This window comes from Corvus kubaryi, unplaced genomic scaffold (assembly GCF_017639235.1).
Source record: "Corvus kubaryi isolate FWS band 111438036 unplaced genomic scaffold, C.kubaryi_AGA036_p1.0 37398, whole genome shotgun sequence".
In the NCBI taxonomy this organism is placed as follows: domain Eukaryota; kingdom Metazoa; phylum Chordata; class Aves; order Passeriformes; family Corvidae; genus Corvus; species Corvus kubaryi.
This window is the reverse complement of record NW_024581137.1, coordinates 23,886,146-23,912,909: the sequence shown is the minus strand read 5'-3', so window position 1 is coordinate 23,912,909 and position 26,764 is coordinate 23,886,146. Positions and strand designations below refer to the sequence as shown.

Below are 26,764 nucleotides of genomic sequence, written 5' to 3'. Positions count from 1 at the left end.
CCTATAAAGGAAAGTGTAGCTTTATCTTAAATATTCTAATGGTATCTTTTTCAAATGCAACAGTTTTTCAAAACTGGCTTAAATAAAACCTTACCATCACTCAGCAGGAAACAGAATATTCAGCTTACTTCCCTTCTGCTTTATATTGCTCTTCATTCATTCTAAGTTTCCTAAAGTTGTTTGAATTAACTATAAGCTATATTTTGAGTTGGAAACAAATGCCTTCTTAGATACCAGAAATGCAAAAGATACAAACAAGAGCAGCTGTACCTATGGTGTTTACATTAAAGTATTAAAAATTCAAGAACTACCACACCCCACAGATATACTGAAAAGTGTACTGTAATTAAAATAATTTTAATATAGAGACCAACAATTTTAATGCTTATCTTGCCACAAAGAAGGACTTTGTTTAAGCTGTTCAGAAAGTCAACTTAATTATTAAACATTTGCTAAAGCAGTAATATTTTAAACAACTGTTAAAACCTTGCAATTTATATAAACACTTCATGGAGGTGCAAATGTGTACCTATTTTATCCCATGACATCTCTTGATCAGACTATTTGAGCCAAGGCACGTGGGTGGAATTACATGAGCCTGTGGTAGCATACTTTCCCACAACTGTTCTCATCTCATTTTTGCTTTTCCTTCTCTCAAGACATCCTTGCTTCAAGCCAGAAAGGAGGCAATCAATCCTTTCCTACTTTCTGGTTATTTCATGCTGCCTGAGGTGCGCCATGGTGAGCAGCAAAAGCAAAGGAAGAATTCTTACTATTTTAACTCCTTAATTCAAGCAGATCTCAGGGAATACTTGGAAGCACTGTAAGAGTGAATATGGCAAGATTCCAGAAGGGCTGTAAGGCCAGAATAATATGTGAGTTGCTTACAAGTTCCAGTGTAAGGGTTTTTTGGTTTTTTCTTTTTCCTAAATGGTCTGTGATTGCAATACTACAGCAGTCTAATAATTCATGTGCATAACTCAGCTACACATTGTGTGTCAAGTACTGCCTGTAACACAAATGCATTCTCTAAAAGGAAAAAAATGCAGAAGAGTCATTTTAGTAACCCATCCTGATTGGTATGACATACCATACATTTCTAAGGTTTCCTTCTGATCTGGGCTAACCAAGTACGTTTAATGAGAGAAGATCTTCAGGAAGGTTTAAGAATAGTGTATTCTCCACGATATTTAATAGGAAATAATGTTTCATCCTTGAAACATGAAACAGAAAGCATGCTGAAGAATAAAAGCACACTTCAGGTAGTTTTTTTTAAAAGTAGTTATCTTTGAAGACCAAGTCTTAGTTTGCCTCAAGTTGTTAAATAAATTGATTTTTAACTGAAAAACTGGATAATTTTTAAAATAGAAAAATCTTGGCTCACAGGAAATCTCAGAGGATTGCAGTAACTCCACACAGGAATCCCAATAATGTAAGTTTTATTTATCATCCCATTCACCCACTAGAAACAAAATATTTAGAGCTTTACATAGGAGCAAAACACCATTTCAATTCCAAGTTGGTTCAACTCTTGGTACCTATTAACAATGAATTTTAAAGAAAAATTCTGAAAAATATTCCTCTTTATGAGCAAGATACACACCAAGAACTCATCTTTCAAATACCCTCACTGCTGATACGTACGTTTGCAAGGCTGCATTGGTGGCATTGATGAGGTTTCTATCCGTAATCTTCTCCAGTATTAACAAGGCACTAGTTTCATGACCCTTAACACAGAACAAACATCTGTCACACACCAAATATTCTTCACTAATTGCTTTGAGTGCTTTTTCAAAGTAACAGGACTTTCAAACAGTGCTTGATAACACAAAGCTCAGCACTGGTAAGTCAGACCATGCACACACCTTGCTGCAAGCCAAATGGAGTGCTGTGTTCTTAAAACTGTCTTGCAAAGTCAGATCAGCCTTAGCACTGCTAACCAGCACCTCTGGGGAAATAAAGACTTGTATTAACTGAAAGCATATTGCTTAAAATCTAAATGGCTTACATTTGTGCAAAATGAAAATAGAATTTTGACAAAAATATATTCACAGGAATGTTAAGGCTACTTCACCCACAGTAAGATCAATAAAGCTAAGAGCAGAAATAGATAAAGCTTTCTCTTTACCAACTGTATTCGTCTGTCCATTTTCTGCAGCCATCATTAAAGGTGTTTTCCCAGAAGAATCTACAGCATTTACTTGAGCACTGTGACCAAGCAGAAGCTGTAGACACTCAACGTGATCTGTAAAAGCTGCTGCATGCAGAGGAGTTCTACAACAGATCAAAAGACAATATGGCCATGTTCAGCCATGTTTTCTGCTGTATTCAAAGGGGCATCCCTGGCTGTGATCCTACAAATAAAGAAGACTGGGCAGTCTCTCCCACTGATCCTTTGCAATCAGTATTTCTGGAGTTGTGACTGCTGCCTTTCTGGTTTCAAATAACTCCACCCCCGTAGTTTATAATAGAAATACAATTTGATTCAGAAAAAATAAAAGATGCATAAAACTCTATCCACAAAGGGATAAAATTTAAAACATGCTCTAACTTGCCTGTATAATAAAAAGCCAATTCAAGTTTACTGAATCAGAACAGGATTTTAAAAATCTAAAATTTATTTCTAGCACAGAATATAAAAAAACCTTCAAAGAATAAAACCAGGGGAATGAGGAATTAACATAAGCAGCAAATACAAAACCCCAAATGACTGAAGAGTTTAGCACAGCCACTGTATGACATTACAAACATTCTTTCTGCATTTACACTCTTACCTTCCTTTTGAGTCTGTAGAATTGACAATACCAGCACCTAGTGTATCAATTAACATTTCTGCAGCACCTTCATTGTCATTTATCCTATAATGAATTAAACAGACTGTTATTTACAGAATGATAAATCTTTTGTTAAATACAGCAATGAAATTTATGAAGAATAATTTTGCACTTCCTTACACAGCACAATGCAAGGGACTGAAAGAACTTCCTTCCATTTTCTGAAAAACTTCCTGTTCCAGGAGCAGCTCTACACAACTGTCGTGACCTAAAGCAAATGTAAAAGTTAGGTATTGAAAAGAAAGGAAAGGGTTTAACTATGGTTTACAATGAAAAACATGCATCTAAATTAGATTAAGCAGTATTGTATTTGAAAGTTTCAAAGAAAGGCTAGTTATATTCAACAGGGCTACATTTAGGAACCAATACATTCTTAGAATCCTGAAAATCAAACTGACATGTAACACTCTAAACTTTATGAAGTTAGAAGGTAGGTATCTCATGCTGTCTGAAGAACATCTAAAACACTTCAATTCTGTGTGGAGGAAACACCTCCACATTTCAAACTCTTATGTACACTCACCACTTTGTCTACATGAAAACAACTGCACCATTTAAAGTTTATTTTTGTTCCACATTTAGTTGAAATTATCACCCAGTTCAGCTCAGCAGTTATTCACTTAATAATAAAAGGTAAAATGAAGGTCTAATCTCTTTACTTCTTGTTTTTTTCTTTATCATGTCACTCAGAGATGAAATAAAAAACAACCTCTGTTACATTCTAAATGAACACACAGAAGAAAATCTTTAGCAAAGGAACTGAATGATTTTTCTACATTTTAAGGCCTCCCTCACTCTCAAACCCATGAAATGATCAGTGAAGAATAAACGAAATTCTTATTGAATCACTTTTATATACTTGAGTTTCTTATGCCTACCATAGTTGATATGAAGCAAGTTTAAGGACAGGTTTAATCTGAAACCATTCCTCCCTATGAAGGTTATTTTTTTGGGATGTGCGGCACATTTCTATTCAAAGGTACTATGCTGACTTTCTTTTAAAGACTCCTTGAGGCATAAAACTAAGGCAGTATATGAAAAAAATGTAGGACAAAAGTAAACATCTCTTATTATGTATTAGATGTTAATACATTTCTCTTTAAGACATTGTGTCTGTCACTTTCTCTCATTCACTGAAACAAACTAAAAGAGGACAGACTTTATATGTTGCTTTTGTAAGTATTAATAACTTCTACCCCAATATCAACAAACAGATTTAGAGATGTATTTGAATGCATTTTACCATTATAGCAGGCCCAGTGCAGTGATGTATAGCCGTGATTGTCTGCCATTGCAGGTGCTGCATCCACAGAAGTAGCTGACTGCAGGAGAGCTCCCAGAACACCTATATGGCCACACGCAGCTGACAAGTGGATGGGGGTCCGTCCCCTACAGTCTCGTAGTAAGGACTTAGCACCATGTTGAAGCAAAGCTTCCACACATTCCTCATGCCCGGTAACTGCCTGTGAGAGGGAGACAGGAAAGGGCTAGTTTGAAAATATTCATGTATATAAGCCAAGGTGTAGAACTCAAGCAAGCAAACCTCAGGCAAATTCTTCCATTTTTAAGGCATAACAAAATAAGCATAATAAGTTATTTTTGCTTCTGAAATCAGCCATTCTCTTGGGAAAATAGAAATGTATTGTAATACTGATAACAGAATATTTTCTTGGAATAATACTGAATGAACTACTAATCTCTAGGGCTCATTCAACTGTCTTATCTGGCAGACACTACAAACAAAATACCTGGCATGTGGCTTGCATCATGCTTTTCTTCCTCCCATTAACACTACCTCCCCTGAACAAAAAGCTTACTCTAGGACCTCTCCAGTCAACATTTTACAGCAAGATTAGGAGGTTCTAGAAATCCAAAGGAATTCTGAGGGTAGGTAGTAAACAGGCAGAAGCCATCTTTTCAATGCAACTAAAAATACAATTAAAAATTAAAATGGCAAGAGGGGAATAATGAGAAATTCATTAACACTACATATGAAGTCTTTATTTGAAATTAGCATGTAGGAAAATGGAAAGGAAAGAAAGGGAATAATCTCTTACCCCTCTATGTAATGCTGTTCTTCCCCACTTATCTTTGGCATCTACATTTGCTCCTTTGTTAAGGAGTGAATAAACGCAGTCGGTGTGCCCATTGAGAACTGACAACATCAAAGGAGTCCTAAGCAGAGACAGAAATGAAGTGGATATTTACATTTGGAAATTTAACAGACTAGCACTCAGCTCAAGTATAACAACTGCTATCCTTCCAGGCAACACTTAAGATTTACATCATCAATGACCTTCCACTCATTCGCTTTTTAGATTCCAGAAAACAAATTAACACCCCCAATTCAGAAGTCCTGATTAAGTAACTAGAATTCATTTTCTCAGTATTTGGGCAGTAAGACACAGTTTCCTTCCAACTGAACAAGAACATTTTTCACTCCCAACTTTCGTTTATTGCAATAATCTCGTTTTAAATTAAGTTAAAAATAACTACTGTAAAATACTTGGTTTTTTCTTTTATGAAATGCAATAACTTGTGTAGAACAGAATGTCCATCACTGAAACTCACTGTCCATTTCCATCTTGAATGTCCACTGCATTCTGTGGTTCTGCATTTCCTATCAATAGCCGCAAACATTCTGAATGACCATTTGTAGCTGTAAAACATTATAAAAATATGGGGTTTACATTAATTGCCTTTGAGTAGAGAGTTCAAACAGGATGGCAACCTGCTCAGACTAAAACCCATTAGCCTGAAAACCCACCATACAGCTGGACCATTGTTATAACTTAAATTAAAATATGAACAATAGAAAATAATTTCAGAAATCAGGTATTCTCAACTACAGTGTTAGAAGCAACTGATTCCGACTATCAATTGCCAGCAGATTTTTTTTTTTTTTACATATAAATGAAGTTGCACATATTAAAAGTAATTGGAATATATGCTTATACAACATACACAAGAAGGAACATTTCAGTATAGGAATTAGCATAATTTTTGCCTGTTTTAAGGCACAGGTAAACACATACCTAGCAAATCATAGTCAGATTTTATTAGCAAGTGTAGCATGTACATAGTTATAAAATAATAATGGAAATCACATTTAGAAAGGGGAAGGAAATGTAATGCATAGATGTAATAAACCAAGCAGTTTAAAAAAATGGAAAAAGAACAAACAGAAAATTGAGAAATCTCATTTAAATGCAACTCATGAAAGATAAATGATTGCTTCTTGGAAGGGAAATTATTTCTGACCTACAGCTGCAGTATTCAGCCCACAGAAGCACAGCAACAGTTCATGTTTCTGTAGCTGACAGACATGCTAACACAAGTTAGGAAAGCTAAATCAAATAGAATAATGCAGCTTGTGCTCATGGACAACAAATTAAGTGGTTAGAATGACGGTGTTTTGTACATAATGCTCTTTTTAACTGCAGCACTTCTGTAACACCATTACTATAAATGTCAAATTTAATAAGACTGTTTTCAACGTGAGATAAAAGTAAGACTATAGTGTGGATTCTAGACTCAGAGAAAGGCAGGCCTAGAGATGTTTTCTAGGAAAGTCAGCAAGAAAATACTGCAAAGAAAATTTGCAGCAGAAAATAAACAGCAAAGGATTGCTGTTATTTTGAAAATGCTCAGGAGTCCTTTAAATCCTTGGAAAAAAATCAAAGTAAGTTTTCATGTCTCCTCTCAAACTGTCAAAATTCTCCAAGACTCCAGTAATTTTAGAAGTATTTTACTGCCAAGACAGGCAATTTGCCTATCTAAATTTGGCCCTGCAGTTTGGGCTGCATGAAAGACGAGGAGAGAAGCAGGGACATGTCACTTGACACCTGTCAGCACAGCCAGCTGTATGGACAAGGACAATGCACCCTTCCAGAGGGAAGTGTGGAACAGCACTCCTCGGGCTCAGCTGGTTTATTGGATTAATACTGGTTCCTGTCCGCAACTCTTTTGCTACACCTTTCTCAGCACAGCATATACCTTAAAAGTCATCCTCTATTCCTAAACATTATTTCTTAGAACATTAATGACAGAGACTTCTAAACAGATTATCCACTTCAAAACCCAAAATTTTAGAGGTTAGTGGCTAGCACATACCTGCAGCATGAATTGGGGTCCTCTTTACAACATAATCTTTCACCAAGATTGATGCTCCCTGATTAATGAGCACATCTACACATTCCACGTGTCCCTTAAAGGCAGCAAGATCCAGTGGTGTCCTTCCATTGTTATTCCTCACATCAAGGTCCAGCAGTGACTGTACCAGCACTTCCAGAGCTTGATGGTGGCCATGATAGGCCTACAAGAATAAGAAAATCCTTCAATTTTCCCATCCTTAGCATTTTTCCCTTTCTTGCCAGAGCTACATAAATGAAATTGTAAAGACACTATTCTTATTTTAGCATGTAGAAGAGCAACTGATGCAGCACATAAGTAGTTACAACAGTTACGACTAATTAAAAAAACTCCACAATTTCAGCAAGAGGGTTGGTGGGTTTTTTCTATTTTATCCTTTCAGTCAGCAACTGCAACTACTCTCAGAAAATCATCTGTCTTCAATCTGCATAAAGAACAGTATTTTGACTACTGCACGTTTCATTGCTCTATGTTGTAGTTACATCATCCTCAGATTATTTCAAGTGAGGAACACAGGCAAACTTAAGTAATTCCTTTTAGCTTTTTACATCAACTATTAAAAATAAAAGCGCCTGTAATAAGAATGCACTACAAATAGCTTTCATTTACCACTATCAAAGATTATTTTTTACTTTGGAGATGTGTAGATATACATATATGGTACTGCATGAGACTTACTCTATTTGCAGAAAGTACAGTGTGGTTTTTCAATTCCTTTAAATTCACTGAAAAGATCAAAGCTACACATTGAGCTGGTTACTCTGTATTTTGAATATTTTTGTATAGACAGAATTTCATCACTGTCCTACATTGCTCCTTGTGCAAATCTTTCTTAAAGTATTGAGGACAAACATTTCTCATACTGAACAATTATGAGAGCAAAACAGTGTAATGATTAAAAAAGTCGTAACTACTCATAGAACAAGTCTTGTAAAAGTTTCATTAGCATAAATTTTAATCAGAAGATTCCACATGAAAGCTGTTCCATGAAACAAGTTTCAAGTGAAATGCAAAAAACATCCTGTATATCTCATCCAGGAATATTAGTACATATGTTTGCATTTTGTTTATTGTTATTAACCCATTTTGAAAAAATCCAGAATGAATAAACCTGTGCAACAACTGTTTGCCAACAGATGAGCTGTCATCACTAAAGAACTAAGCACTTACAGCTAAATGCAGAGGACTTATAGGCGCTCTGTTGTCCGAGTCATTCAGCATGTCAGTACCTGATGTTTCCATCAGCTTAGAGAGAGAAAGTCAGAGTGAGTGCAAAAACCCCTCACCTTTGAAAACACTCAGCAGTAATTGCTACAGTTTCCCATACACACAGATCGAAAAATAAAGGGGAAAAAATAGGAAGAATAGTACAGAATTACACACCTCCTGATCTTCAACCTTTTACAGAGTTTGAATCAACTGCAACACCTCCCTCATATTCATGTTCCAAGCCCAGTAGTTTAACTTTGCATAATAATGCAATACTTCAATCAGAAACTAAAATAAAATTATTTTTTTTTCTGAAGTAGCAATATGTAAGATGAATACAAAGGGAAGACAAGGACAGGTGAAAGTAGCAGCAGTAGGAAAAAAACCAAGTCCCAAACATCATCCAAGTAAGCATTTTGGTTGGGCAATAAGTCAGCAAGAAAACAGTATGAAAGGCCAGAAGGCAGGATGGATTTCTCAGAACAAGAAAACATTTCTCAGAGAGAAAAAACAGACCCAAGAAAAGCAAAAGTGTTATAGCATTAAAATATCTATGTATATACATTTATATTTGTGACTTTCAGATGTGTTCTGAAGTTTTAATTCTGGCTCTTTTTCAAGATCATTATTTAACTGAGTACATTAGTAGAATTAAAACATTTGAAGTGTTTGAAGAACACCAAATAGATTCAAATGACATTTTCGCTATCACACTTTTATATCATGGTCATCCAACTGTTTAAGTAAAAAACCACATGGCTTAAAAAATAATTTCCTGTTTTAAAATTCCAATTAAATCTAAATTGTAGTTGAAATTAAATAATACATTCATACATTGAGGAAATGGTTGAATAAGTCTAAAAAATAAGCAGTCTTTTAAAAACTACATGTTCCCTTTTGCTCCATAGTAGTACTTAAAAAGTGAGAAATAATACACTTACAACATCTAGAGGCGTTTCGCTTGCAATCTGTAATTAAAAACATTCACAATTCATGTTTGAATACATTAAAATATAAAAGTGCAATTTTAATAAAAAGACTGAAGTTGTAAAACATAGCATATCAAATAACATACACATATTTTTGCAAAGGGAGCAATAAAAAACTAACTATGGCTTGATTATCTGAAATTCTATTATGTGGCCAGCAGTTACTGTAACTGCATGAACTATTTTATAAGGCACCCTTTCTTTACAGGTTTTCCCCACATTTTCATTTGCTCCCTTCAAATGACATTCATGAAATTTCCTACAGTTCTCAATGGGATAACTTGCGGTTATTTTATTTCAGCCACCAGCAAAAAATATTAGTAGTGTAGTCTAAATTCAGAAACAAACCAAAACTAATATCCCACATCCTCAACCAGTTATCTCTTCATCTGAGAAGTTTTCATCTTTTTAAGCCAGTATCTGGCATCTTAGCTCCTCACCTTGCTTCTACTTTAGGAATACCAAATGCTTAAATTTATCTGCACAGAGGCTGAAAACCAGTATTGACCTGGCTGACAGCCGAGGTGGAGGAGTCCCCTGGCCTCTCCATCACACCCTGTAAGAGCAGCTTTTATACCTTTCATCTCTGAGATGTTTTCTTACCAATTCAAGACACAAGCGATGACCATAAGCAGCTGAATAATGAACTGCATTGTATCCTTGTTTGTCGCGGATCCCAGGGTTGGCATCATTTCTTAGCAAGTATTCCAGGCACCTATTCAAATTGACATATGCAACCATGTATCTAAATGCTGAATTTCAACTTAATGCTAAGTGATAAATTGTTCCAATTCAACTGGAAAATAGAATACAGCACCCAGGGACACTGATTTAATGTACAATATTGGCTAGGACTAGAGAAACCTACCTCATTACATCAAATGTAAAGGTCAATCACAAAGCTTCAAAATTTGAAATAGTCCCTCTCTGCAGACATCCTGCATCTTCTGAGTTATCTGACTTGGTTAAAACTAGTATTTCATGGCTATTTTGCTTCTAGCTAACTGCAGTTACCTTTGCTAATATCAGTGATTACTATTTTGTGTGTGTTTCTGCATTAATCCCTTCTTCTGTTTGTTACAGGGAAAGAAGAGAAGCAGTAGCTGAGCTCTTCATGGCAGCATACAAGTAACACACACACACACACACTCTTCCACTACCTGACACTATTTTTTTGATTTATTTATGCAGTAAATACTCTATTGTTGTCATACTTATATCTTACCATTCCTTACTTTCATTAGACAAATTTATAAGGCAGAACATGATCAGCCCAGTTTCAACCATAGACACTCAGCCAGGAGGATGAGAAAAGGGGCATTCAAGTCAGCTCACTCTCCCCTAGTTTTCGAAGAGACTCCCTGTTTGCACACTACATGATTGCAAGCAATAGCTCTGCTGTTTCATAATTTTATGTTGTCTATCATTTAAGCAACATTTTCCAAAGTCATTATCATGACCTTGAACCTGCTGGTGAAGCCATTTGCTATTCTGAAGTGTACAACAGGTCACCATCCCTTCTTCTCTCTGGGGTCACTGAATACCTCTTTATCAGAGGTGCACTCTCACTTCCACCATTTTTTGCCCAGCATAAACAAGGACTTAGTATGTAGTGAAAAAGGTAAAATCTCTTGAGTTTTAAAGAATAACATATGTAACACAGGATGCAAGTAACTTTAAAACTAGTTCAGTATATGTAATAAAAAGCTATTTGCAAAGCATATCTATGCTTTTAATCAATTAATTCAGGTTTGATTTGCCCAATAAACAAATGCCTGGATTTCATTAATGACAACTGTGCTTGCATGTTTTTATTTGAATTAAAATGGCATGAGATTTCTGAGAACCCAAAGACAAATCAATTTGTCTCATTAAATAAGAATTACAGTTCTTACATTTCATTTGTCCAATCATCTAACTTTGTTTTTAATTTGAATCAGTAATTTTGTGTTAATGCTCATGGTTCATTAATAAATGTTACATGTCACTGGCTTTGGCCACCTAAATTTCTACAATACACTAAATACACTGCATGGAGCCAAGTCTACAAAAAATCCTCATGCATCCAATCTTTCCAGTGCAAACCAGATCACTATTTTTGATGTTTCTCTGCATCCAGGAGAGACTAATTTTGCATTTTTCGCATACTTAACTGTCCTCAACAGGTCGCTTAAAAAGGAGATTAATCAAACTCTCTGAAAGCCCAGGTAAATTAAATTTATTTCCCATATATTTATTGGTGTACTGTCCATTAGAAAATTCTAACATAGAAGCAGCATCATTTTTTCTCCCCTAAGATGCTGCTTATTCTATCTCATTCTGAAATAATGTTTTTTTCTCTAGTCTTGGCAAAATGGGGCTTACTGGTGTTTGCTCTGGATCAAAGGCATTTGCTAAAGATATAAAAGAAATACTTTCAAAGAGGAATAAACTGGAAAATAATTTTCAACAAAAACATCCCTGTCTTTAAAATCTGTCTTTAAAGATGTCTGAACAAAGACCATAAAAGCACACATAAATATCTTCAGAATTTTATATAGATGGTTTCCTGACATGTTTTTTCCCAGGCTTTATATTCCAATTCCAGTAATCATTTTTAACTTCATTCCTGTTTTGAATGAGCTGCTACTGATTTTCCAGCTGTTACTAATCATCTTGCTGCATCAATATAAAAAGCTTCCCCTCAGGCCATTCTGCTTTGCAGCCTGTCTTCCAGAGACTCAAATGTTAATCAGAAGGGCAACAGCCCATGGGCTCCATAGACAACGCTTTGAGTTACCTCACAAAGCTCTGCAGTATTGTCATCATCATTCCTGCTCATGCCGTTTTTAAGACAGATGGCAAAACGATGTCATCTGAAGAACCATTATAGTTTGGAGGTTTTCAGAGCAACTGTGAAGCTAAAATTAATCCTAGCTCAACTTGTAAGAGAGCAATTAAAGTAAAATTATCCCAGCAAGCTCCAGCAGGAATTGAAATTATTTCTAAAAAGCAGCAATTTAATTTTGAAATTTGGCTTTACATAAAAAAAGCACATTCTTCAAATATAAGTTAAATGGCCATGAAAGTATTCTTTATTTAGCCTTCAAAACCCAATCTGTAAGTTATATGCCACCTCATTCCCACTGCTACCTCACCCTTTAAAAGGTGCTGTATTAGAACAAGATGATTTGGCACGAAGCAGCACTTCTCCAGGGAAGGTGTCGCTGTGTGCACAAGCAAGTGATGCTCTTCTTGTCTCCTCAATATATACAATGTCTGGAGCTTAAGTAAACTCATCAGTTTGGTGCTATCTATATACACTTTGCATACAAGCATTTAAGTCATTAATAAATATTTCAAATATAACCATTCGTTAGAAAATAAACACATGTAAGAGATCAGTGGATTTATGGAAGATTCTGGAAGCATTTCATTAATAAAAGTGTAACTATATAATAAAAACACTATCAAGAAGGAGTCTTGTTTGGCCTTACAACTCTAGTTTACTCAAACATCAAATAGATAAAATATTGAAATGTCAAGTTAATATCCATCCTTCATCAGAATTTGATTTTAAGGTGAAATGACCCTACCCCCACAAAGGATATTTATGCAACCTCTACACAGCAGATGGGATTAAGAACTCTATTCCTAATTAATTCCTGAATTAGGACATCTGCATTACAGGACATAAAATTTTTACAACACATTTTCTGTTGTTCATTTTTTTCTTCTGAAATACTTGTTACATAAAGTCTTTTATATACAATGCACACATCACTGTCAAGTTTCATCTTTAAAAATACAAGAAATGCATTTAGCAAATCTGAAGGCAGAACACACACAAAATTCACAGCTCAAATGATCCTAATGAGAAAGGCTTTAGTACAAAGCATGCTACTTACTTCCCATCTGTGTCTGATGCAGCTGCATAGTGCAGAGGTGTACAACCCCTCTCATCAAGGTCATTCACACTAGCTCCAGATCCCACAAGGGCAAACAGGCACTGATAATTACAATTGGCAGCAGCATAATGGAGTGGAGTTCTTTAGTACACATTTAAATAAAAAGTACAATGGTAAATAACAGCAAAATAATATTACAGAGACAGAAAAAGCAAAATAAAGTGAAACTTAAATCCTCCTTACATTTTTAAACAAGTATTTTTGGTGAAGAATGCATCATTACAGTACTAAAGAATAGGGCCATTTTCTAGGCACCACTTAATAATGTTGAACAATATATAGAGGATTTATTTGCCAGCCGAAATATGCACAAACTTTGTATTAAAGGAAGCTTTATGTGAATTTTCGTGTGTAAACTTATAGAGGGAAATCCAGTTTACATTAGAAATACTGTTTTCTGTTAAGCAATTTTAAGCCACATGGAAAAATATGGACAAATTAAAAACTGCACAACAACTAAATATAGCACAAATAAAATATAACAATTGCACAAACAGATGTTTTTAATAAACAGATCAGAATTTTGCCTAAGAGAGGAAAACTATAGTGACATAGCAGAGGTACTGCTAAATATACCTTGTCTTCTTAGAACAAATCCATGAAATATTAGTACTGATGTATAATCTCAGAGAAAACGTATCCCAGCTTCAAATACATAAACAATTTTCTAAATATGCCAGTTTGGCTAAAATTTTAGAAGGACCAAGATGACTCAGAATTCAATTTTCTATTTTTAAAGAGAGACTGCTGCTATAAATATCTCGATTTTGAGGAGATACTCAGGCTCTTTCCTCTCCCTTAAAATGTCTTTTTCCCATTTCTCTCCATTTTAAATTAATTTTTTCCATCTCCTGAAATAATTACTCTATATAACATGAATGTTAAATCAAAATCCAAACCAACAGGAAACCCCAACTTTTGATGACAAAAGTTGTGACAGATATTTCCTTTCTCAGGAAATAATGGAAGTGGAATTTAAAGCAAAATACAACTTTGGATCCATAACTTTTTCCTTAAGTCCTACTCCTGCTGTTAACATCCTGGAAAATAATATTTTCCATTATGAGATGTGAGATTTTTACATGAGTACTGATCCTGCCATCTAAACTTAAATAATCCTATACTAAAAATAGAAATTAATGTCATTCCAAAAGAGTTCAGACCTCAAACAGGGAAACAGAAAGGGATGGATATCAAGAAAGGAAAAAGGTTAAGCAGTTATAATAAAATACTGTGTATTTTAATAAAAGAGCATAGAAATAGCAACAGATTTATAGATTTGACTAATACATTATTTGGAAAACATTAGTAATGTCCTTGGATGAGAACAATTTAAACACATTAGATCCACGTTATAAGGAAAAAAGCTTCATAAAAATTACAGCTTAATATAAAACTCAAGTCTTTAAAAACAAGACTAAACACCTACCTAACAAAACACGATGAACAAAATATGTTTGTGACTTTTGAGAACATTTGCTGAAACACAGTTTATTAGAGACATCATATCATAAAAAACCATTTAAACTGGAACACAGACTTGGTCACATATCAGTAAGCTGCTTCTGCAACACTTTTAACAGCCCTTTAAAATATACAAATCTAGAATGTCTTACCTTCCAAATCTGTCCTTTTTGTTGAAGTCTGCACCAGTATTTAGCAGAAGATTTAGGCACTCCAAATTCCTATTAAATTAATACGCTATTAGTTGTGATTGCAAATTTTATTTCCTTAATATTGGCCTCTACAAATATCAGAACTGCTACACATGTACATCTCAAATGTTATTTTTAATGGAACTGAACTAAATTATGGAATTTTTGATAAATACATTTCTGCATGTAAAATAGATTCCGTAATTTCTGGACCAAACCAATAAAGAATATAAATTATTTCAAGACCACATATATAAGTTTAATTGATACCAAATGGCATGCATAAAGCACATAAACATGAACCTAATTCAATAAAAAATTCAATTCTTATAAACAAACAAACAATAACACCTTCATGTCACATGCTTTTGCTACTAGGATTCCAGCACAGAGGCAAGATTTTACTGCATTTTTTTTAAGGCCAAATGTAAATTGCAACATATATATTTTACTTTTTAGTGTAGTCAATTTTCAATAAAATATGATCATCATAATAGATGTACTATATTGTTTAAACACTATTTTGGTAACTTTCCTAAACTGGAGATGAGTGAATGTGTCACAAATTATTTGGTTTTTATATGAAAAGATAGCATTTTAACCTTAATCACTTGCAACAAGGATGTATCTATCAAGTACTTTTGACTTAGAATGATTACTTAACAGTATTACTTAAACAACATTCAAACAGAAAAATGAAAATATCAATATCATGGAGTTCTTGTGTCCCACAAAGTGTATCATGAAATTTATTACCCAATTCTTCCAGGCAATTTTGAGTAGCTGCTATAGAAAACCTACAATACAATAACAATAATCAATATGGATCACAACTCAAGTGATGAGCAAGTAGTTCTGACTACTTCATCCACCTAAACTTTGGAATTATTGCTTTTAGTTTATTTAGACTGACCTTTTATTTATGGATTTGGTAAAAACAAATTTCCCAAAGTTGCTGTTCTCTATCTCATGTCCCACAGTGATCTGAGGTGGGCATGCCATCTTTGAATGCTGTAAATTCTAAAAATTTTATCATCGTCCATGGGAATTTAAAAAAAAAAAAAAAAATCAGTTCATCCCCAAACATAAACCTAAGGTAAGGCTGATGATACTTGGACACTGTACTCCAGCAACAACTTATTAAGCTGAACAGTTAATTCATTTTTTTGTTTGCAGATAGAATCCATCTTGAAATTATTTTCATGTTTACTTAAGTTCCAAGGGGAGAGGGCAGGAAAAGCAGAGAGGAAATAATAGAAAAAAGAACAAGAATGATCAGCAACTGAAAAAGAAACACTGAATATGAAAGCATGAATGCTCTTTTACACACCCTCCAGCTGCAGCTGCATGAAGACAAGTCCTGCCAAAGTCATCTGGTGTGTCAATGTCAAAACCTACAAAGCAAATATTTTGTAAAATCATTATGTAACATCACCTTTCACAAAACTGCTGTCATCTGCTGTTAACAGAAATGCTTGCTAAGCAAACTTAACAGCTATTTGCAAAGAGCACTCAAGCATTAAAAATTACTTCGTTTGAAACGTGACCTTGCTATTTACAATGTTTTGAAAAACAGGCATTTAAATAAAACTGAAAGGGATAAAGTAAAAGACAAGTAGCTGCACTGAGGCTATGTTCTGTCTCAGACTACTTACCTGGTAATATTTCAATGCAATTTACTACTGAATATAAGATATATGCAGGTTATATGAAAATTTAAGAATATGCTAAAATTTATCATTGTTGTGCAGAGATTATTAATTTTTGGGGATGTAAGTATCACTAAATATAGGAGCTACTTAAATTTTATCCTTGAGTTTAGTGCTTTAGTCCCAAAGAAAGAACTTTAGTGAGCTGGAGTGATGGCTGCAAACAGCAGTTATTTACAGAGGAGGTCTTTACAGAACATTGTAGTTTTCTATTTCCAGAAAGGCTCAGCTGTGGAACTTCAAATCCAAGACCACAAACTTTAACTGTGCAATTCCATATCTAACCATATATTTGACACAAAGAGTACTATTTAAATCAGGTTTCAAAGCTACATTTTTGGTTTGAGAAAACTACTATGCTCTCACAAGAGTCTTGCTCTTGTGTAACGTAACTTATTTACTAAATTCTCCAGTTGTGGTACCTGGGAATGCTGGCATTTTTTTTTAGTTTTAAGAACCACTCAACAATAAATAATGAACAACACAAGATGTGTTATTCAAGAATACTATTATTCCAAGACTGTTTTCCTACTTCATGTCCCCTAAAACATATGTGCCATTATGCTCTTATGCCATTTCAATAGGAATGCTCTATAACAAACAATTTAAGAGAGTTTACTAGTTTAGTTTGAAGAATAGCCTTTGATGCCTTTCCACACCCCTAAGTTGCTCATCTACCATCACTAAGTACGTGAATGTCATTCAGTACCGGGACAAGGCAGATTGGTGACATTTTCTTAAGGTTTGCACAAGAATAATAATGAATTTAAAAATCAAAGATCTTTAATTTACATAAAGGAGACATCTCCCAAGCCCAAAAAGGATACACACTCTGCACATACCAATCCCCACACCAAGAGCCCATCCTAAAAGCTCTTAGCAGTATCTAGTCTTTCTAGCCTGAAGGCTGGACATACTCTTCAAGTTCTTATCTGCTCCAGGCTAGAGTTGCATCCACGTTTTCTCAACTCAAATAAAAGTCACAAAAATCACTTGCAAGTCCTCCACATGGTTTCCTTTGCCATACTGAAGCTCCAGTAAGGGCACAGCCAGCACAACATCAAGTGCAGAAAGGAGAAAGTGCCAGTATCCCTCATTTTGAACACATCCAATTGAAATATTGTCAACTATTGGGCAGTTCTTTCCTGAAGTGAATCCTTGCAAGTTTGCCCATGACAGGATAGTAAATAAAAGCCTTACCAGTAGGTCGTTTTAGTTATATTTCTCTAGTTCTTCTCCCAGGCGTCCCTTACAAACAGTATAAAGCTGGGAAAGCAATTTCTTACTCTTCCTTTTCCCCTACTCTCTCCTCCCCCCACTCATCTTTTTTTCGAAAAACATTAAGTGTGTTCAGATTAATATAGAACCATTTAGTTCATTCTTATTCTTCTTCTATTCCAGAAGCTTCCTTTGGACAAATCTACTTTCTCAGAATTGCAATAGTTCAAAGAGCTCAGAATTCACGTAAGATTCTGGCCAACAAGAGAAGTAATGACCTTCCAACATCTACATCTTCAGGGAGGAGTCAAACATTGAAAGAAAAGTGCAGTTTGCATTGCATTTGATTAACAACATGCTACCAATGCAACAGCTTCTTAATGTAGCAGTCCACAGAGTCTTCAGAGCCATTAGGTGCCCACTACAGGAATAGACAGGAATAGCTGATCTGTATTAAGCTAAAGACATCATGGAATAGAAATTGGATGCTCTATGAAGTAATAAAAAAGACTATCAATCTTTCTCCTTGAAGTTTCATTATGGTCTGAACCAGTCATCCCACCTCTATGGCCAACTTGAAATGCACAAAACACAATCTTAAAGAAATTATAAACGCATTATTACAATTTGGATGAATTTTTTTTTAACTTAAGTGTGCAAAAGTTTGCATTCACTTTAACTATGGACTGCCCAGTAAAAAACAAGCACTGGCCCCAAGGTATCAGTAAACTATAAGGATTTCTATGTATCACTAAATTAGGATTTAATTAAAAGCTATTCTGTGAAATAAAAAATGAAGTACAAAGCACCTTGTAAGAATTTAATAGAGTATCCTACCTGATGAGAGGAGCTTTCTGCAGCAGTCTGAAAATCCACTTAATGCTGCCAAATGGAGAGGAAACATCCCATGTATACCCCGCCTAAGATACACCATAATCAGGTATCACAGTTTCATTACAATTAAAATAAAACAAACATGATTGTGTGCCAAAGTGCACATGCATGGTGGGTTCAGCAAACCACCTAATTAGAACACTGAGCTAACTTAACATCTTAAACACTTCCTTCCAAGCTATCAGCATGCATTATCAATGCAACAGCCTATTAAACTTTTCAGAGCTTTTACTTCAAATAGATTACAGAAAACTCTATTTCTCTTTGTTTTGGTACAAATTGTGATATACTGACTAGCTACTTACAAGTACAATACAGGATAATATACAAACTATTTCCTATTGCAAGTTGAGGATGATATTAAAAATTGTACTAGTTCTGTTAATCTAATAAATACACTTCTGAATTATGTCAGCTTGCATTCATGTCAGTAAAGTTACCTACTTTGCAGTGTCAGCACCACTCGTAACCAGAGTGTTGATTAATAGCTCATGGCCATATCTAGCTGCTATGTGCAAAGGGGTATTTCCATTCTTATCTTCACAGTCTATTTCAGCTCCTATAATAAAAAGTGATTACTAAGTAAGGGTATATCTAGGCATACAGATACTTTGTTAGAAAAATAGCCCTGATGATCATTCAAGCAACATTATTGATTGTCAATGACTGATGACTTTGGACTTAAAACCTATACAGATTTCAGTGGTAAAGAAAAGCATTTTATTATGTAACCTTATGGGACAAACTCTCTACAACCTGGATTATGGAAAACAAATCTATATATATTCCTGCATTCTGAAAAGGAAATGATTCATCAGTGTAACTTATCAAACTTTATAAACAGATATGCCAGACTCCACCACTATTACGGAACACTGGACATGAAAAAAAATCAGTATTGTTGGGGAAGATGAAACAGGAAAGCCTTATAAATATGATTGCCTGACAAAACATTTTGGGAATATGAAAACTATAAGCGACATCAAAATGAAGGCCACCTTTTGAGATACCAAGTCTTAGTTACTGAACAACTGGAAAACAATGGTATGGCCAACTGAAGGTAATCCCCTCTTGATTGAACAATACCCTCTGCTTGCAGGCAGGTCCAAGGGTCAGAGCAGACCCTACTAGCTCAGCAGAAGGGGTCCAAAGAGTAGTTTTTAGGAGTTAAGATGTAACACTCTATGGTAATATAACAATTCTTATAGGCTGTATGTAAATGCTATAGGATTTGTATCTTGTATTAGATTGGTTAGTGGAAATTAGAATATTCAGTACAGAAGATGATTTATTGTATTGTAACCAGGACTTCACCACTCCACTCTACTTACTCCCTTACCCGCTTACTCTCTTACTTACCTCCTCTTCGCTCACTCTTACTCCACTTTTACCTACTTGCTCTTACTTTTACACTCTTGCTCTCTTGGGCCTGCTCCGAGCTGCGGCTGGCAGCCCTAAGCAGTGCCCCTGTATCCACGCCCTTTGCAATAAACCGCATGTTCCAAGATCTGACTTCAGAGATCTCTCATCTCCGTCCGTCCCGACCGTCCAACCCACCCTAGTTGTTACCAATACAAAAGGATGACAATATCCAAACTCAAAAGCTTATGACAAAAATACCCCCTCCCCCTTTTTACCATTTTGAATGATGGTTTGGGATCTTGAAAATCTACCATGGATCGCTGTCATGTGCAAAGGTGTTTTCCCATCTTTACTCTGGAAAAGAAAAAGAAATCCCATGTTTACTTATGGCCAGTAACAGCAATTAATCAGAACTGACAAAAAAAACCCCAACCCCAAACCAACAAAAAGGACACTTCTTTTTATTTTTTCACTCTACACTCCATCCTTTAAATTGTTTCTAGGCACTTTTGCCAGACAGATGCTGGCAGTGACAAGCCAGCATGACACGGCAAGCTTTTCCCAAGAGCTGCTCTAAGTCACTCTTCCAGCTGCAAGTAACAACTCAGGGATGCCCACTCACTCACACCTATGTCCTTAAGATAATAACTCTCAAGAGGATGATGACAGCACACAATTTCAGCAACAAGTCTATGTCCAACTCCTCCCCTTCCCAAGGCTAAAATAAAACAATGTTTTAAGTTTGTTTCCTGAAAGAAAGTAGCTGCATTTACTAGAGAGGTTTACACATTATATTAGAAGACAACACATTACAAAGCTCATGTGTTTCCTGGAAATTTCTGTAAAGTGATGTTTGTAAGCAATTTATCATAAACCACAAGTAATCCTAGGGTAGAACTATTCAACCGTACTCGATACCACACATTTGAAATGAACACCTTAAATGTGCACTTAGTCATTCACCCAGTAAGACATCCTTGAAGCAGGCCAAGGTAACACATAAGGAAACCAGTTTTTAACAGCTCAGTCTCAATGAACTTACAAACCCATTTTTTCCTCTGTTTTACTTTAGAAGGACTTTCCCCTCATACTTATCACAGGTAATGGGAAAGCTTTACTGCAGAAAAAAGTTCCTACACATGCACTCAAAAAATTGCAAACACGACACAGAAAATCAAAGGACCCTTGAATACACATGCATACCACATCTACATTTTCAATGATGGCTTTGAAGAGTATGAAATGTTCACAAAATACAAAGTTAAATTAGACAAAGATGGTAGGGGAACATACATGAACATATGTATTGAAATATCACAAATTGCTGTCATATGCAGAAGTGTCGTCCCATCTTTACTCTCCCTTTGACACCAAATGGACATGGTTCTATGGATGTGACACTGAAAGTCTGCTGGAAACCCTTTTAGGGATGGATGTGGAATTTTTTCTTGTGTCACTGCCTAGAGCAGCATAACAATACAATTACATGAAACACTGTCTTCTCAAACCTAGATTGAAAGAAATACAATGCTTGGTAAGGAAAGTCAAGTTATCTCCAGATCTTCCAGTTAGCAGATTTCTTTGTCCATAAATAATCCAAAAGACAACATCCACATATCTACAGCAGATGCAAATAAACACAGAAAATGGGGTTGAAATCCTTGTGAGCAGTTACACAACCAATTTTAATTCTGTTACTGGAGGCCTTAAGAAAAGGCCAAATAAACACACCATAAGTCACAACTTCCCCAAGCAATCTTTGTGCTGCAATTTTTTTTCATCTTTTTCCCTACAGTTTAGTTCTTGTCTCTTTATCCAACCATTAAAAGTCTCTGTGTCCAGTTAATTTAAAACAACTATTAGACATCTGATGACTTTTCCCCCTCACTTTTATCCTTCTTTAACCCGAAGAATCTATAGAATCTATTAATTTAAAGAAAAATATCATATAAAATAAGCTTAGAGAAATAACAGAAGAATTTCAGGGCGCAGATAAAAGTAGCCTGCAGTCTCACTGGCTTAGATGGGATAAATCTGTATCTCAAAGAAAGGCTGATGAAGAAGAAGATGGAGCTGAAAAACATACATCTAACAATGCATCTCACAAAGACATAGGAATAATGGTGACAGTATTAGAAACTGAAGAGCGCTATGGTTAACTGAGATACCTCACAAGAAAACTTCAGTAAGATCTTGCAAATAACAGCAAAATAAGCTACAAAATAATTTTCCACATACAAATGAAAAATTAAATGAAGACAATTCCCATGTTGAAGCTGAACTTCTAGGTATAGGATTGCATTCAGAACTCCATTCTAAAACACTGTCACTAGAAAAGTATATTTAGGACCAGAACCAGTAGCAAACATTTCTTTAAGCAATGAAATATCAAGGCTCTATTAAGCAAATCACTATTTCCTGAGATGCCAGGAGGTTGGACTGCATAAGCAGAGAGGTATCTTCAAAACTTTTGCTTTAATTTCCATTTCTTTATGCCTTTAAGATCTTCTATCTAAATATCAAGCTAGCTACAGCTGTGTGATTTAATGAGATCAGACAGGATCACAGCACATGACAGGACAGCTATGGGCTAACAATAATTTTTGTTGTCTTCATTGAAACTCAGCTAAATGTGGTAATAGGAAAGAAATCACCCTAATCTCTTCTATCACTAGAGAAAATACATCCACAAAATACTTAGATCATAGAAAATTTGCACAGAACAGCAATTAGACAGACATGATACACAGCACATGGTGTCTTATTGAGTGATTACTCACATATTAACTGTACTCAGACTACTGAACTTCACGGAGGGAGAGGAAATGTGGGTCTATCATGTCACAGCATTCCTCCAAATGAAATCTCCCCCTAGCAACAATTCTTATGTTCTAGTACCACCAATGGAAGTAAAAAACTTTTTCTATTTAGGTCACTGAATTTTCAAGCAGCAATAGGGTCCATAAAACAATTAATACTGTCCCATTACATACTCATTTCAATGTGTTCTTCCATGCATGGAAATCCTGAATAGTGCAGAGGGAGTGCTGCAGTAATGAGCAATACTTAACAAGATTCACTGTTCTGCAGTGGACACTGACAAGGCTATGAAAACAAGTAGGAAATTATGTCCAGAGGTGATAAAAGGCATATGGGCTTTTTATGTTTCAATGTAGAAATATGTTTATTTCTACTGTTCCATTATCTTCTGCTACATAATTTCTTCCTAACATGAGGCCAGCACTCACAGATAGGCACAAGAACTTCCCCTCTATCTGCCATCAAGAATAAGAGTATTTCCATTTTGCTCTCCCCACTAAGTCATCTACAGCAGGAAGTGCTTTAATAGTACTGTCTAGTCAGCACCTAGATTAGCATCCATATCCACTCCATTACCTCTGAAACAGGAACAGTTGCACATGGGAGGAAATGATTGAATCAGCTTCCACAAGCAATATAATTATGATGAAAAATAGATCATATAACCATTTTAAGAACTACTTTGAACTTCAGCCTCAGTATTTGGAAACTGAACAGGCTTGGTTTCAATAAATATTTAGTAAGAACACCCTAATTCCATCTCATTTTAAATCCACAATTCATTCTTAGTTACACAACATACTCTATTTTTTTTTAGGGATTGCTCTTCTGATTAAATCCAAGATTTATCTTTATAGGCCTTTCCAGGGAAGTAGAAGTTGACTTGGAAATTGTTTTCTTTTGCCTCAGTTCTTGCACTTTTCCACAGTGCAAGTGCTAAGTTTTCACATGCAAAGTAAGGCTGTTCACGCCTTCAGGTGCAAATTTACAGGCCAAATTCAGTCGTACTGGTATAAAACCACAGAAATACTACTAACAGAATTACAACACCTTGATGAGGAAACAGGAGATAAATGCTGTTTTCAAGCTATAATTGCTTAAAATGCCTACACAGCCCTACTTGCTTAATTTTGCACTTAAGTGTTTTGATGTGTACAAAATTAACACATTTTAATTACGACCAACCTATAGCTAAAGCTCGTAAATGCTGTTTCTGAAATGAAGCCCTGCCCACTTCTTTCTTCCACATCAGAAATATGCACAAAGTCATGAACCCTTGCAGCCCCGCATTTAGAAAAACAGTAATTCTTGGCTTGTTAATATTTGTCATAGCATCATAGAACAGTTTGGGTACGAAGGGACCTTAAAGATCATCTGGTTCCAACCCCGCTAGCATGGGCAGGGACACCTTCCACTAGACTAAGTAGCTCTAAGCCCCATCCAACTTGGCATTGAACACCTCCAGGGCTGGGGCATCCACAGCTCCTCTGGGCAACCTGTTCCAGTGCCTCACCACCCTTACAGTAAAGAATTTCTTCTTAATATCTAATCTAAACCTACCCTCAAAGTCTGAAGCAATTTCCCCTTGTCCTGTAACTCCATGCCCTTGCACAAAGCCCCTCCCCAGCTCTCTTGTAGGCCCCCTTCAGGTACTAGAAAGCGCTATAAGCTCTCCTTTGTTCTTATTTGTGTGAGTAACACACAAATATAATCATTAGTATATTTAACATTGTGGGATTATTTTCATGGCAGACCACACTTTACTGAAAAAATGATGTTTCAAGAATGTAGGACAAAAGTCAGCCAGCCCTGCAACATTGAACACTCAGTCATATGCAGCGTGGGACATTATGCAGAGCAGAAAGCTGGCAACAAAAATAAATGGACTGTGACCTGGATATTTTAGGACAAGTTGGCAATAAACCCTGTAACACAGCTCCTTACTTCTGCAGGGCACTTTGGTGATGAATTTTTCCACAACTGAGTTATGAACATTTTCATTAAATGAGCTGCATGTCTAAATATATGTTACAGTGAGCAGGGACATACATTTAGGATTTTTCCACATCAAAGAGCTTATTTTAAACTACTCCCAAATTTTCAGTTGGCTCTGAGTTTTGTACTAACAATAGATACAAAATTGTATTTTGGAATTAGTTAGCCGAAAATCAGCATGAATCACTGTAAAAATCACTGCTTTCATGAAGTGAACCACAAATCCCAAGATTTTTAAAAGAAATTTTATTATTATGTTATTCTAACATTCACCTCCTGCACAGATTGTGCTGAAATTCAAGCATAAATCTATTAAGCAGATTTTTTTCCCCATTTTTTTTCTCAAGAAATTAAACAACAGATAATTCTCTTCATACTACATGTGGGTGACAGTTCACGCAACCAGGCATTTTGCCATAAGGAACACTTGGACTATTCATTCCATATACCCATTTCCCACTTCCCTCAGCCTAAAACCTGCCAAGACACCAGATACTGCCACTAAATATTTCTGAACACAGTTAAGTTTTCATTACTAGAGTAAAAACCAACATAATACAAAACAGAAGGTCTTACATCTCTCTTACACATCTCAAGACCTTACCCTACACACTGGAGAAGACAATAGAAGATATGGTTTCCTTTGAAACTCGCTTGTTTTAAATTCTACCTACAATAAGGCTGGATTCTCAGGAACGTTCTGCAGTCAAAGACTTGTGACCAAGTAAGAGATGTGAAAGAGATGTGACTTTGCTCACACAATTTTGCTGGAGTAATTAGAACACCAGCTGTTTCAGACTTTCCATCTACTTCCCAAGGCCTGATCTACTTATACTTGTATTTTTAATACACCCTTCCCAAATCTCCCTAATTAGATTCTAAGATCTAACATTATCATCTCTTCAACTGCTCCAGCAATTAGCCAGTTCATACACATTTCCCTGAAATAGCCTTGATTTGATTCATGTTACTTATTTATAAGAAAAACATGTACTTTTGCATTTTTTTAAACTATTTGCTCTTACTTATATGGCTAGACTAGGGAAAACAAATCATACAGAACTCTGACATTTAAATGTAATCGAGATTGACCAGACAGTATTGTCATTCTCCTTCATCCTTTTGGGCTATATAATACATCCCATTGAGGTTTCCAGATTCAGATCAAGTTTCTTGAAGCAACATACTGGCTCATTTTCACTGTAGTACTTTTCATATAAATACTCCATCTATCAGAGGGAACCACTCCATGTTATCAAAACAAGTATTTTTGAAAAAACTACCTCTGATAAAGATGTACAGCACTTTTAAGTGTGAATGGATGGCTTTGGATACACCTACCTTTATATTTACATCTGCTCCATTGCAGACCAAAAGCTCTAAACACAATGCTCCATGTGTCGACGCAGCAGCAAAGTGCAAAGGTGTAAACCCCTTCTCATTCACTTGATTTACATTAGCACCACAGTCTATGAGTTCATTCACTACAACATCTTGCCCATTGTAACAAGCAACATGGAGAGGAGTATTTCCATAGGCATTTGGCTCGTTCATCTGTAAGAGAAAAAAACCCCAAGATTAGTTAGTAGGCTAAAAGCTGTTCTTAATGCAGCATTTAATTCTAACAAAGGAAAAAATTGCATGTCATGAGATTAAGTTTTGGAACTCTTCAGAACCACAAATTAAAAGCAAGTTCTGGATATAGCATTTTGATTGAGATCTGTGTCCTGGGGAAGAGTATGATTGCTTTACAAGCGAGCCAACCTCCTCCAATTGTCTCCACACCAGCTTCCTGTATGCAGCTTAAGAGAACACACACATGCCAAAAATATCAACTGTGGCAATTTGCACAGATGCTACAAAGCATAGCACAGACCTCTATAAAACAGCATTGCAAGTTTTCATTAAAAACAGAGGTCAAAGAGGCTTTGTGTGTGTGCATATAGAAACAGAATTTCTTGTTGTACACAACATGACACT

The 26,764-nt window shown here is 35.6% G+C and overlaps 1 protein-coding gene across 5 annotated transcripts in view; it reads right to left on the bottom strand.

The window, feature by feature from the left end:
• Positions 1–26,764, bottom strand: part of ANKRD28 (ankyrin repeat domain 28) — a 119,026-nt gene that overhangs the window by 7,887 nt on the left and 84,375 nt on the right. For all 5 annotated transcript variants that reach the window (XR_006018544.1, XM_042043501.1, XM_042043500.1 and 2 more), the window contains 19 exons: positions 26,126–26,338; positions 20,245–20,323; positions 19,052–19,166; positions 18,551–18,633; positions 16,117–16,180; positions 14,748–14,816; positions 13,072–13,212; positions 9,788–9,899; positions 9,137–9,163; positions 8,157–8,231; positions 6,948–7,149; positions 5,406–5,493; positions 4,892–5,009; positions 4,078–4,297; positions 2,955–3,042; positions 2,775–2,858; positions 2,129–2,274; positions 1,866–1,948; positions 1,645–1,727 (listed from right to left, as the gene is read on the bottom strand). Coding sequence is in view for 4 of the 5 variants with exons in the window: in XM_042043501.1 (XP_041899435.1) it covers positions 1,645–1,727; positions 1,866–1,948; positions 2,129–2,274; positions 2,775–2,858; positions 2,955–3,042; positions 4,078–4,297; positions 4,892–5,009; positions 5,406–5,493; positions 6,948–7,149; positions 8,157–8,231; positions 9,137–9,163; positions 9,788–9,899; positions 13,072–13,212; positions 14,748–14,816; positions 16,117–16,180; positions 18,551–18,633; positions 19,052–19,166; positions 20,245–20,323; positions 26,126–26,338 (2,090 nt within the window). In the remaining variant the exon portion in view is untranslated. The remainder of the gene's footprint in view (positions 1–1,644; positions 1,728–1,865; positions 1,949–2,128; positions 2,275–2,774; positions 2,859–2,954; positions 3,043–4,077; positions 4,298–4,891; positions 5,010–5,405; positions 5,494–6,947; positions 7,150–8,156; positions 8,232–9,136; positions 9,164–9,787; positions 9,900–13,071; positions 13,213–14,747; positions 14,817–16,116; positions 16,181–18,550; positions 18,634–19,051; positions 19,167–20,244; positions 20,324–26,125; positions 26,339–26,764) is intronic.